The sequence below is a fragment of the Pan troglodytes genome, chromosome 6 (genome assembly GCF_028858775.2).
Source record: "Pan troglodytes isolate AG18354 chromosome 6, NHGRI_mPanTro3-v2.0_pri, whole genome shotgun sequence".
In the NCBI taxonomy this organism is placed as follows: Eukaryota; Metazoa; Chordata; class Mammalia; order Primates; family Hominidae; genus Pan; species Pan troglodytes.
Genome location: NC_072404.2, coordinates 6,466,792 through 6,480,253, shown reverse-complemented (window position 1 = coordinate 6,480,253; position 13,462 = coordinate 6,466,792). Strand labels below are relative to the sequence as shown.

The window sequence follows — 13,462 nt, the reverse complement described above, 5'->3', positions numbered from 1 at the left end:
GGCAGAATCCTCAGTGCTGGTGACCCCTGGTTGGGAGGTGAGGCCGAGGGAGGTGTCTGCCGTCGTCTGGGAGGAGTCCTGTGGACAGAGATGCCTAATGGGGGCAGACGAGGAGTTGGGCTGGGCCTGTGGAGCTGGAGGCGACAGGGCCCTCACTGGGACGCTTGGGGTTGAAGCCACACAAACCACAGGCAGTGAGCACTCCCACCCACCCACCCACCCACCCTGAGAGGTGCCTGGGGCTGGAGCAGGAATGGCTGCCCCCACCTCCCCGCCTGGCAGGCAGCAGGAGCCTCTGTAGCCCGGGGCCTGTGCTCGCCCTGGTTCCCCGGAACCTGCAGAGACTCCCACACAGATGGCCGGGAGTAACTGGGCCACAGAAGGGCATTGAGGGCAGGGCCCGGGCAGCCACATGCCCCTTTCCTTCCACGCTTCTCACCTAACCGTGGTTGCTGGCGCAGCCACAGGCATCTCGTCACCGCCCACCCCCCGGCTGCGCCGGGAGCACTCACCGGAGCTTCCATGGCAGCTGTGTAGGTCCCGGGACGGACAGTGCCTGGCTGCAGAGACAACCGAGGGGATAACTGGGTTTGCAGAAGGAAAGGCTCGTCTCACACGGGGCCAGGCCTGCCTCACTCTGGCATGCAGGCGGGGGCGGACGCAGCCCCGCACCTGTTCCCACCCCAAGCCCTGGCGCCGACGTCCGCGGGAACGGCTTGTTTCCCACAGAAGCTGCTGGGCCGTGCCTTTGCCGGGCCCCAGACCTCATGGATGATCCATTAAACGCTGGCACAGGAGCTGACCTTGGATGGCTCGCCCGCTGAAGTGTGTTTTCGCTGTCGTCCCGAGGACAGTTTGCAGCCCAGGGTGTGTGACATACATCAGTTCCGTCTCGGCCGGCCGGGCCTGAGGAGCGGGCAGGGGACAATTGCGGGGAAGTGGCTCAGCCTCCCGAAACAAACGGCAGAGGGACAGCTCGGTCACCTCCAAGACACCCAGAGCCTGCACGCAGCTCAGGAGCGCTCCGAGGAGTCACCGCCTGAGGGAGCAGGAAGGGATTTGGGTGGAAGGGAGCTTCAGGTGAAATTGCCTTCCATGTGGAAAAAACAGTTATTGCAACGGTTGCTTAAAAAAACATAAAAATGCATCCATGGGGCTTATTTATTCAGGAGAAATCACAGAGCACCTGGGAGTGCTTTAGAGGCAGGGGCTGCTTGCATCTTCTGTGGATGTGTGTGTGTGCACAGGCGTGTGTGCCTGTGTGTTTGTGCCTAGGTGTGTGCGCACAGGTTTGTGTGCATGTGTGTGGGGTGTGTGTGCATGTGTGTATGCACGTACCAGTGTGTGTATGCACGTACCCGTGTGTGTGTGCACAGGTGTGTGTGTGCGTGTTTGTGTGCCTGTGTGGGGTGTGTGTGCATGTATGCACGTGCCAGTGTGTGTGCGCAGGTGTTTGCGTGCACAAATATGCATCTGTGGGTGTGTGTGTGTGTGTTCACACGTGTGTGTGTATGTATAGGATTCTGCTTCTGCCTAAGTCCAGAAGCACACAGGCAGGAAATGTGTGCACAGGAAACGTAAAGGCACTGGAGTGAGCCTGAATTTTCCAGGCTCTGAGGAGTCTCACTGGAGGGAGGAACGTGTCGTGGCCCCCGTGGCCCTGAGAAGGCATTTGGTGTCTGTCCACTCTTACGTTCACTCATGGCCGCCGCCCTCATGATGACTGTCCCGTTTGACGTGCTGGAACTCCTGGAGCTGGGGTAATCTGGCCTCACCGCCGCTCTGTAGCATTGGTTGGCGTTGTCCCATATAACAGATGAGGCAGCTGAGGCTGGAGCAGCTACGGGCCTTGCCTGAGACTGGCTGGTGCATTGCAGAGCTGAGGCTGGACCCAGACTCTTCGACTCTTGGTCTGCGGCCCGATTTTGGTGCTGATGACGTGGCCCAGGGTGCAGGACAGGAGCCTCCTCAGTCCCATTCGTTCCTGGCCAGGTCAGGGGGAAGCCTGGGTTAAGCTCGTGTGTTGAACACCCTTCCAGCTGTGCTTAATCTTTTAGTTACTTTTTAATTTATGGAAAGTGATAGCAGTTTCCATTTATGGTCGTGATACTAAGTTTCTTTTAAAATATATTTATTATTATTATTATTTGTGTTAGTTCATTCTCACACTGCTATGAAGAAATGCCCGAGACTGGGTAATTTATAAAGAAAAGAGATTTAATGGCTTGTGATTCTCCCTGGCTGGGGAGGTCTCAGGAAACTTACAATGATGGTGGAAGGTACCTCTTCACAGGGCAGCAGGAAAGAGAATGAAAGCTGAGCAAAGCGGGGAAAGCCCCTTATAAAACCGTCACCCTGTGCCATGAATCAGTTACCGCCCCCTGGGTCCCTCCCACAACACGTGGGGATTATGGGAGCTACAACTCAAGATGAGATTTGGGTGGGGACACCGCCAAACCTTGTCATTATTAGAGACAGGGTCCTGCTTTGCTAGCCAGGCTGGTCTCCAACTCCTGGGCTGCAGTGATCCTCCTGCCTCAGCCTCCTGAGTAGCTGGGACCACAGGTACCACCACGTCCAGCTAATTTACTTTTTGTAGAGATGAGGTCTTGCCATGTTGCCCAGGCTGACCTTGAACACCTGGGCTCAAGGAATCTTCCTTCTTTGGCCTCCCAAAGTATTGGGATTACAGGTGTGAGCCACCGTGCCCAGACTAAAATATTTATTTAAGGAAAATGAATATATTTGTCTCTTGTAGAACTTCACATAAGGGACTTGGGGTGTATGTGCCTTTTCCTGGCCTCCCTGACTCCACAGCGAGCCTCAAGACTCCGGCTCACTGCCCGCACACGCGTGTGACGTCCCGCATAGGAAGAGATGGGCTTCCTCGCGTGTCTCCTCCCGGGGGTGTCCAGACGGTCTCTGGTCTGGGCTATGAGCACAGCGGGCCTGGGCTCCGGTGCTTCCCTGGCGTCAGCCCCAGATCGGGGTCCCCTCGTATTGGGGAGCCATTTCTGCACCACTCGGGGTTCCTGCCAGGCATGGGGAAGTGCGACCACCAGCCCTGAGACGGAGCAGATCCCTTCTGACTGCCCTGAGCCCCCGTCCTGGCCCTGCCCCCTGCTCCAGCCTCTTCTCCCAGCCGTGGCACCAGCCCCTCTCTCGGCCTGGGATGCGGCCCCCAGGTCTCCGGCTGGCTCCTCCTGCCCTCGAGGTCTCAGCTCAGAGGCCACTTTGCTGGTGGCTGGGCCTTCACTGGCCGCCCCCTGAACTGATTCTCGGCTCTCCTGGCGTCAGGCACCTGTGGCCTTGTGGGTTGCGTCTGCCTCCCCTCTGGGTGCCGAGTCCTGGTCCGGGCAGGGATGTGGCCTCCTCGTTCACGGCCGTAGTCCCAGCCCTAATGCAGTAGACGAGTGACTGAAGGCGAGCCTGGAAGAATAAACAGAAGGGAGATGCATCGGCAGCTCCGAGGAAGGCAAATGGTCTGTGTCCATGGGAACCTGGCTGGGACGGGGCCGCCGTCCACGCCTGTGGCACCAGGTTCTCCCTGGAGCACTGGACCCAAAGGGAGGGACCCTGTCTCCCCGTCTGCCCCCAGTTCTGTGATCCGACTGACCTCTGAGCCGAAGCGTTGGAGGCTCACGGCCGGGCAAGGGAGGCTGTGACGAGGGACAGGAAGCCGGGGCCCCTTCCAAGGGGGCTGATGCTAAGACCTTCGCTGGTTTTCCTTCTTTTTTTTTTTTCTTTTTTTGAGATGGACTTTCGCTCTTGTTGCCCAGGCTGGAGTGCAGTGGCGCGATCTCGGCTCACTGCAACCTCCCCTCTCGGTTCATTCAATCCTCCTGCCTCAGCCTCCCCAGTAGCTGGGATTACAGGCACGCACCATGCCTGGCCAATTTTTGTATTTTTAGTAGAGACAGAGTTTCACCATGTTGGCCAGGCTGGCCTCGAACTACTGACCTCAGGTGATCTGCCCGCCTCGGCCTCCCAAAATGCTGGGATTATAGGAGTGAGCCACCACGCCTGGCCTGGTTTTCCTTCTGATCAAAGTCATACCTGCCCATTGTAGGAAATCAAAAAGTTGATTTTGGTTTTGATTTTATAGGAAATTTTATTATTTCTTCTTCTCCTCCTCCTCCTCCTTCTCCTTCTCCTCCTCCTCCTCCTTCTCCTTCTCCTCCTTCCTTTTTTTTTTTTTTTTTTTTTTTCCTGAGACAGGGTCTCGCTCTGTCACCCAGGCTGGAGTGCAGTGGTACAATCATGGCTCACTGCAGCCTCGACCTCCTGGGCTCAAGCGATCCTCGCACCTCAGCCTCCTGAGTAGCTGGGACCACAGGCACATGCCAGCACACCCTAGCATTTTTGTGTTTTTTTTCTTTTTTTTTTTTAAGAGATGGGGTCTCACTATGTTGCCCAGGCTGGTCTCAAACTCCTGGCCTCAAGCCGTCCTCCCACCTCGGCGTCCCAAAGTGCTGGGATTACAGGCGTGAGCCAGTACGTCTGAGCTGATTTTGCAGGAAATTTTAAAAAATCAAAATAGTCGCAAGGAAAATGAATCCTTTGTGATTCCCCTGCTGCGGACAACGGCCAGGGCAGGACAAAACGGCCAGGGCAGGACGTTCTGCGGTGTCTCCTCCCAGGTTTGTGCCACTGGGTTATTTTTAGAGTCGGGTTAGAATCAATAGTGAGAAAATTTGGGGAGTATGACCTAGAGTTTTGGCAAGCATGTTTTTCCAGCCCAAAAAAACCCAGACTCTCAATCCTCCTGAGAGCGTCTGTGCTGCCTCGTGGCAGTCTGGGAAGTGGAGTTGGACAGGAGTGTCTATTTCCAGAGCTTTCGACGGCTTGAGAGACTGTAGTGGGTCTCAGGCTGGGCCTCCCGGAAACTGAGGGCACGTGGTGGTTGCGGCGGCCGCCCATGTCGTGGGAGTGCTGGATTCTGCCAGCTGGAGGTCGGCACCCCTGCCCCTCCTGGTCCATGTCCATCCTGTTTCTCCCTCCTCTGCTGTTCCCTGTCTTTCTGCTGTCGGACTCAGGCATCTGGCACAGATGTCCATGGGTACGCAGGCACACGACGGGGACTGTCACCACCGTCAGTGTGCAGGGTGGTGTATCAGCTAGGGAGAGAGGCCAAGCTGCCGTAACAAACAGTCCCTGCAACAGTGCGGTGGAAAGAACGGAGAAATGTCTCCCTTTCTTGAGAAGTGATGGTTGTGTGTCAGGTGGGCGGGTGTCTGTCCCATGTGGCCCTCCTGAGTCGTGGCTCCACCAGGGGCCTGGTCACGGGTGTCACACGGCTGAGACTTGGGGAAGGGATTTGAACCCAGGTCTGCTGGGCTCTGAGGGTCCTGCCTCTTTCCCTCCTTGGCTGCTGATCCTGGTGGAGATGGGAGGGCAGGAGGTGGGAGTCCCGGGGCCACCAGATTCCGCTGAGGAGACCGCGCTCCCCTCCTCCCAGTTCCTCCCCGACTCTGGTTGGAAATGGAAGCTGCCCGGCCCAGGCCGGGGGTGGGAGGGGCCGCACCTGGTTCTCTGCAGCTCAGGAGGTCAGAGGTGGGGGTCGGCTGTGGGAGGGCAAGGGGCAGCTGAGTGGCCGCGTCTAGTTCACGTGAACTTGGTAGCTTTGCACGGGGACCCTTCAGTACCCTGGGAGCCGGGGGAGGCACCTGTGTCTTTTATGACGCAGACTTTCCCGGCCCCAGGGACAGAGGCAGCGTCCCCCTCTCCATTCCAGAAACATGGCATCTGAGCTCAAGACACAGCTCTACTGGGGTGTGTTTGGAGAAGGTGAAAGGATGAACTTGACCTTAAAGGCGGAGGGTCGACGTGCCGGAGGTGCGTGGGGAACTGTTCCCGATCCACAGGCACCAAACACCTTCCTCTGGCCTCGGCCCCTCCTGTCCAGCCGCGCCACAGCCCCTTCCGGGAGGGATGAACGCGGACGCCTCGGGGACCGATCCCTTTGCCTCACGGGTGGGTCCCCTGCCGGCCGTCTCAGCAGTGACTCCTAAGAATACAAATTCCAAAAGCAGAATGACTCTGTGCGGAAGACTGTTCTGCGTTATTGACGGCGTTTTACCCCTTTATGTGACTGCGTTCCTGGACGTCCCCAGAGGCCCTTCTAATTATCCAAAGGCCGCCCGTTGCAGGGTTGCATTCACATCAGGCAAACCCCCGTCGCAGTGGAAACTCAGTGAAGCTGTGTTTGGGGGTGACTGGGGTCGGGGTGGGTGGGTTTGCTTTGGTGGCCTCTGGGATGCCTCTGAGGGGCCGGTTTCCAGAAGTTTCCTCCGTGGCCTAAAACGGTGCCTGGCATGTGGTGGGTGTCCAGTCACTCTTGGTGGGAAGCACGAGTGCCCCCACCTGAGCTGTGTTCTGGTCAGGGGCTTCATGGTGGTTCTCACAAAGGCTTCAGGGGTGCAGGGTGGCCTGGGGGTGCCTGGGAGCTTGGAGACAGCCAGGAGCCGAGCGTCCTTGAAGCAAAATTCGTGCTGGCCACTCCCGGGGCATATGCAAGAGGGAGACAGGGGCCCGGAGGGGGCCGCACTGCTGGGATGAGCACAGGAGGGTTGAAGATGGTTTGTAACTGGCTGAGTCCCCGGAGCGGGGGCACCTGGTCGTGCATTGAGGTGGGGGGCCTGGCTGCAAGTCCACGCCGCCTGGGTCTGCCTCCCAGGCTCCCCTCTGCCAATTCGCAGCACCCCTCCTGCAACAGGGCCTGTGAGCCAGGTGTGCTGGCCACCACCACGGGTGACTGCAGCCTTCGGGTAGGGCTGGACGTCTTCTGCTTGTGGAGGCAGCGGGACTCTGACTGTGTGGCCTTGGCCAAGTTGCTCAACCTGTCTGGGCTTCCATCTGCGAAGTGGAGAAATTCAAGCCCCCCACAACATGCTGGGGCCCTGAAAGAGGGGGCATGTGAAGGTCTGGGGTGCAGCAGCTGCCCAGACAGTGGTCAGTCCCTCCCTGGTCGGGCTGGAGGGAAAGACAGCAGAGGTTTACAAACCACATGTCTCCAGAGCCTCAGAGAAGGGTCCAGCCTGAAGGTACCTGTGCATCCTTTCCTATCAGGGCGTGTGAAGAGTGAGAATGCCTCCAATTAAAAAAGTCATCCGTGTGGTAATTATGCTGCCGATTTCCAAATGGCCTCTAGGAGATGCCGCCACTTAGAACCGGATTCAGGAGACGACTGAGCACGGCCAGTGTGCTCTTGCATCCAGACAGCGTGACTAGTGACAAAGTGTGGTGTGTCCGGGAGCAGTCGGCACAGCAGCCCCGTGGGGGCTCCCCGGACCCATCCCTGCCGCTTCCTTGCCGGCAGAATCCCAATCCTCAGCCCCTCCCCAGAGCGGGGCACGTCCAGTCCCACGGATCATATTCCCCAGCAACTGGTTTAGGGCAAGCGTGAGACCCTCTCTGGCCAATGAGGAGTGAGGGGATGTTTCCAGGAGTTTCTGGAAGGGTTTCTCACTGCTGAGGGGAGAAGTGCAGGAGAAAGAGGTAGGTTCTGTCTTTCTGCTGATGGTGTAGGGGTGGCCTGTGGTGACTCCCGGAGCCACGGCAGCCTCTGTGCCCCCATGAGGGACCTGACTGAGGACCTCGCACCTCCCCGAGGTCCCAGAGCAGGAGGCAAGAGCAAGGCTGGGTCCCTGCCACCTCTGAGCCATGGAATGGGCCTGGGAGCCCTCCCCTATCTTCTGGCTCTGTGGGATCCGTGGCCTCCCCTGTCTTCTGGCTCTGTGGGATCCGTGGCCTCCCCCCGTCTTCCGGCTCTGTGGGATCCGTGGCCTCCCCTGTCTTCCGGCTCTGTGGGATCCGTGGCCTCCCCTGTCTTCCGGCTCTGTGGGATCCGTGGCCTCCCCCCGTCTTCTGGCTCTGTGGGATCCGTGGCCTCCCCTGTCTTCCGGCTCTGTGGGATCCGTGGCCTCCCCTGTCTTCTGGCTCTGTGGGATCTGTGGCCTCCCCTGTCTTCCAGCTCTGTGGGATCCGTGGCCTTCCCTGTCTTCCGGCTCTGTGGGATCTGTGGCCTCCCCTGTCTTCTGGCTCTGTGGGATCTGTGGCCTCCCCTGTCTTCTGGCTCTGTGGGATCCGTGGCCTCCCCTGTCTTCTGGCTCTGTGGGATCCGTGGCCTTTATTAGACCTTAGCAGCCTCAATTTGGGTTTTCCGCTATTTGGGGTCAAAAGCACCTGAACATTGCTCCACACCCAGGTTTCACCAAGTAATCCTGTGAACCAGAGGCCATCAGGTTCATCGCCTGGATTCTGAGAGAGGAAAATAATCCCAGCTGTGAAACAGAAAGCGTTAAAAATGGCCACAAAGGGAGCATCGATGACGTCTGTCCGCAAGGTCAGCGTGACGGGCTGTCCAGACAAATAACGCCGCTCACAGCGGCTCTCCTGTGCGGGGGCTTGGCCTGCTCCAGACCCCAGCTAACTAAGTTTTCTCGCCTGCTCCATACCCCGTCTAACCAAATTTTCTCGCACTGAATTCTCAGAGTGGCCACAGCTTTGAAGACCAGGAAGCAGAGTTCTCACCTATGGGAAGGCTGGGGCCGGTGGCTTCAGAGCCCACGAGTTTCACCCTCCACCATCTGCCCCCACATGGGCCTCAGAGCCCAGAGCTGTGCCCGGGTCTGGCCTGAGCCAGTGCCAGGACTGGGAGGAGAGCTGGGAGCTGTTCCTATGGGTGGGGGCCCACGGAGTCTTCCCTCTCTCCAGCGCCCGGGGTCTGAGTCTGTGGGCACCCGGCTGAGGGCACGCTCCCTGTCTCCCCCTGCCCACAGTGGCGGCACTCAGCCGCCCGGTCTGTTGTTTACACGTCCTGCTCATCCATCAGCTGGATTCATAAACACGGCAGAGGCCTGGGAGCCGAGTGGCCCCACGGCCGGATCAGGGGCCAGGGCAGGGGTCTGGCTCTCAGAGGGGCTGCCAATTGGTGCCTGGAGATTCCAGGCGTGGCGGGCACCAGCAGGGTCTCCTGACCCACATCTCTCCCAGACTGTGATGAGGTGGGGAGTTACTCATTAACCCCGCACAGCCTGGCTGGCATTTGCTGAGGCTGGGTCTGGGTGAGCCAGGGTGAGCCGAGCCCACCTTGAAATGAAGTGTTTGTTCTCCAAGAGCGGCTGCTCTCAGAGGGCCGCCGTCTGCCAGGCTGGCTGGGGCTGTGGGGACGTGATCCCTGGGTACCCGGATGGTGCCGTCTCTGGACCCTGGAGGGCCAGGCTGCAGGTGCTGCCACCTTCCTGGGCCTCAGCTTCCCCGGCTGTAAAATGGGATGGTGACATTCCTCACGCAGGTGCTGCACTTCTGAGGCAGACGCGGGGCCCTGCCTCCGGGGACTAGGGACGGGTCGGAGCGTGGTGCAGAGAGAGCTGCTCAGAGTGGAATTCGGGGAGTGTCTGAGGCCGGCGGCGTGCAGGGCCGGTGACAGAGCTACATTCGTCAACACCTGCTGGGGGTGTTTAGTGTTGAGGACGGACCGTTTCCCCGGCTGTGCAGAGGAAGCCTCTCTAGTGTGTCTTCACAGCGGTTCTAGTGTCAGGGGGAGATTCCTAGGTTCCCGGCAGGCGGAGTCTCAGGGGGGACAGTGACACGGCAGCCCCGTCTGGCCACACAGCCCACGCTTTCCCTGTGCCAGGCCGCGGTTTCCACACCTGGGGCCCTGGAGGGACCAGAGTCCAGGGGACATTCAGCTACCCCAGCCACGCCGTCCGCAGGCTGGATCTGTGCGTAGCACGTGCTGCGGCGGTGCCCTGTGATATGCTGCCCACGGCCTCTGTGTTAATCATTGATCTGGGCAACCCGCAGACCCCGCCCCACTTCCCCGTGTCGGGGGTCAGGAGGGTGCTTAGTGGGCGTGTGACCCTGAGACAGCGCCCCCCCCTTCCCCCAGGGAGGCCGGGATGCCTGGATGAGCTCCCAGTCCTTGAGAGTTGGTCCAAGGTCAGCTTGGAGCCCGGCAGCCCTGTGACAAAGATACCGACCCCCAGGGAAGGTCCCAGCGCGTCCCCTCCCGGCTCCTCCGCTTGCCTCGGCAAAGGTGCGGGGGGCCAGTGAGTTCCATTTCGAGGAGCTGTCTGTGTGTCTGAACAAAAATGGGAGCTGGGCCAGGCCGGACGGTGGTCTCTGGGCAGGTCCTGCGGTGCTCAGACGCCCTGGTCACAGGTGCCGGGAACGGGAGAAGCAGCAGCATTGGATGTGGTGGTGGCAGTGGCTCTGGGAGAAGGACCTGGGCGGGAGGTGGGGGTTTGGGTGGTGACGTGGTGGTGGCAGTGGCTCTGGAGAAGGACCTGGGTGGGAGGTGGGGGTTTGGGTGGTGACGTGGTGGTGGCAGTGGCTCCGAGGGAAGGACCTGGGTGGGAGGTGGGGGTTTGGCTGGTGACGTGGTGGTGGCAGTGGCTCTGGGGAAGGACCTGGGTGGGAGGTGGGGGTTTGGGTGGTGACGTGGTGGTGGCAGTAGCTCTGGAGAAGGACCCAGGCGGGAGGTGGGGGTTTGGGTGGTGACGTGGTGGTGGCAGCGGCTCTGGAGAAGGACCTGGGTGGGAGGTGGGGGTTTGGGTGGTGACGTGGTGATGGCAGTGGCTCTGGAGAAGGACCCGGGCGGGAGGTGGGGGTTTGGGTGGTGACCCCCTGCGGGGTGACCCCTCACGTGCGTCCCACCCTGCACCCGCCTGGCTGGCACTCACGTCCCTCCACCTCCACCCACAGGGCACCGCGTCCGTGCTGCAGCGCCGGTCCCCCAATGAGGAGTACGTGGAGGTGGGGCGCCTGGGACCCTCTGACTACTTCGGTGAGTCCAGTGGGCGTCCCCTCCCTCGCACGGCTGTGGCCATCTCATTTGGGGTCTTGGGAGGGGCCTGGAGGTGAGGAGCTGCTGGGGGGCTTCCCTGGGGCCTTGTAGTGGGGCTTGGCTGAGCCCCAGTGTGGCTGCAACAGAAGGCTCAGTCCTGTTCCCCCAAATTGAAGTCCCAGGGCCAGGCCTGGGTCCCCAGCAGCAACCAGCCCTGGATGTGGGGTCCCCCAGAGGGCATGACCTTGGGGGAGGCAGCCTCCTGCTTCTGGGATGAGGGGGCACAGTGTAGCCATCAGCCACCAGCATTCCTGCAGCTGGGGGTGGGTGGGCTTGAGGGAGGCCCAGGCATACCTGGGCACACCTGGGCATTCCTGCAGCTGGGGGTCTGGGTCCTGAGGGAGGCCTGGGCATACCTGGGCATTCCTGCAGGATTGCCCAAAAAAGTGCAGGACAATGGCTAGCTGAACGTGAATTTCAGATAATAAACAATTCATTAGCATAAGTATATCCCAAATAGTTCTCGGGCTATACTTATGCTACAAGTTTGTTTGAAATTCACGTGTGCCTGGCACATCCTATCCTTGAAAGGGAGCCGCTTCCAGGGTCCTGGACATAACCTTTCCCTGCTGCAGCCTCAGGACCCCCAGGCCCAGCCCTGACCTCTCTCTTCACCCCCCAGGGGAGATTGCGCTGCTGCTGAACCGGCCCCGGGCGGCCACCGTCGTGGCCCGGGGGCCCCTCAAGTGTGTGAAGCTGGACCGGCCCCGCTTCGAGCGTGTGCTGGGGCCCTGCTCTGAGATCCTCAAGAGGAACATTCAGCGTTACAACAGCTTCATCTCCCTCACCGTCTGAGCACAGCTCCCACCCTGCAGCCCCAGCTCCCCAGTGTGGTGGCCGTGCCCTGCTCGTCTGTGTCGGGGGCCCGGGAGCCGCTGTGTGAGGTGTGGGCCGGGTGGGGCTGGGTCCCAGCAGCGTGAGGACTGCCCCTTCCCGGGACTCACTTTTTGGAATAAATGATCACCTTGTGCATTTCCAAATCAAAGGACAAGCGGACAAAATGCATCCCAAGATCAAGGAAGGGACAGGCCAGCTTCCTCCCCACACGCCTCCCCGGCTGCCTCTGCGGGCTTGTCCTGGGGGGCCCACCCCACCCCTGCCAGTCTCCTGGAGATGCTTGAGGATTGGTCCTCCCCAGAACCAGGCCAGGACGTTGCCCCTGGGGCCCGGCGACCCTGTGAGGTCAGGTCCCCCAGATTGAGGTCCGAGTGTGGGCAAGTGTGTCAAAAGGGGCTGCCCCCCAGGGGAGATGAGGCTGAGAGCAGGGAGTCGAGGCCGAAGAAGTCAAGGCCCCTCCCGCAAATGTGTACCCCTGCCCGCGCCACTGCACCCCGCCGCACCCCCACCTCCCCCGGGGGCCCTGCTGTGGATGCCGGAGTGGGAGAGTCTCTGGGCTGTGAGATTGATCTTGCCCCTAATTGGAGAGGAAGCCGGGCGCCAAGACACACGGGGCTCCTGCCTTGGGAGCCAGGGCCGCGGCTGCAGGTAGACCCCAGTAGGGGGGCCGGGCTCGAAGTTCCGTTGGGAGGGGCTGGCGGGACTCCAGCAGGCCATCCTCACCTTTCTTAGAAAGTCCACCCAGGGCAAGTTGATGTTAGGGAAAAACAGAAGTCAAGCCAGCCGCGGGCCCCACACGCCCCGACCCGCTCAACCGACTTGTCCCTTAAATGTGTCTTGGATCCCGCAGTGATGACGTGAGCCAGCCAGGCCCGAAAGGGTGAGGCCAGTGCAGAGAAGCTTCCCAGGGGATTCCTGGGTTCCCCGAAAGACAAGTGAGGTCATTGCAGTTCACCCGATGTTGCTCCCGTCCCGTGCGTCCCGGGGACGCTGTCCTTGGTCCGAGGCTGCTCGTTGCAGCCCCTCCCCTGCTGGCGGTTACGATGCGTGGGGTCCCCCTCCCCGCCCAGCCCCGGCCATGTCACCGTGTCCCGCCTGTGCCTGTGACGTCCCTGTGGACCTGTGAGCCATCCCCCCCCCTTATCTCTGCTCTGAATACTGCATGAAGCATTAAACGTGCAATGAAGTACCTCTTCCCGGCTCGGGAGGCCTTGGTCTGAAGTCTTTTGTAGATAAGGGTTTTTCTTTTTTTTATGGTGGTAAAATACACATAACACAAAAGTTACCATTTTAACCACTTTTAAGCGTGCAGTGCAGTGGCGTTATCCACACCGCGGTGCAGCCATCACCACCGTCCACGTCCAGCCCTTTCATCTTCCTAAACGGAAACTGCACCTGTTAAACAACAGCTCCTGCTTCCAGCCCAAGGAGCCACCCGTCCACTCTCTGTAGCCCTGTGTATCCAGACGTTCTCATTTGAGCATTGTCAGTATACAGGAGGGTCCGTGTGTAGCCCTGTGTATCCAGACGTTCTCATTTGAGCGTTGTCAGTATACAGGAGGGTCTGCGCTGCCCACGCCGTATCCCGGGGTGGCTAAGTAGACGGGGCCCAGCTCCCTGTCTCTGCACTGTGAGGTTCCACGTCTCAGCGTGGTCCCGGGTGGCTCTGTTCCTTGTGGCTGTTTCGTGGGCCCTGACGTGGACACCCAGATCCCAAGGCTGCCCCGGGAGGGGTTGGGGTGTATCCAGGACCAGGGTGCCCTCAACCTCTGGATG

The 13,462-nt window shown here is 60.0% G+C and overlaps 1 protein-coding gene across 5 annotated transcripts in view; it reads left to right on the top strand.

Moving 5' to 3' along the window:
• PRKAR1B (protein kinase cAMP-dependent type I regulatory subunit beta) overlaps positions 1 to 12,875 on the top strand; it is a 176,729-nt gene extending 163,854 nt beyond the window's left edge. For all 5 annotated transcript variants that reach the window (XM_016946108.4, XM_016946109.4, XM_016946110.4 and 2 more), the window contains exons 10-11: positions 10,708 to 10,789; positions 11,472 to 12,875. In XM_016946108.4, the coding sequence (XP_016801597.1) occupies positions 10,708 to 10,789; positions 11,472 to 11,644 (255 nt within the window). In that variant the 3' untranslated portion in view covers positions 11,645 to 12,875. The remainder of the gene's footprint in view (positions 1 to 10,707; positions 10,790 to 11,471) is intronic.
• Positions 12,876 to 13,462: the final 587 nt, after the last annotated feature.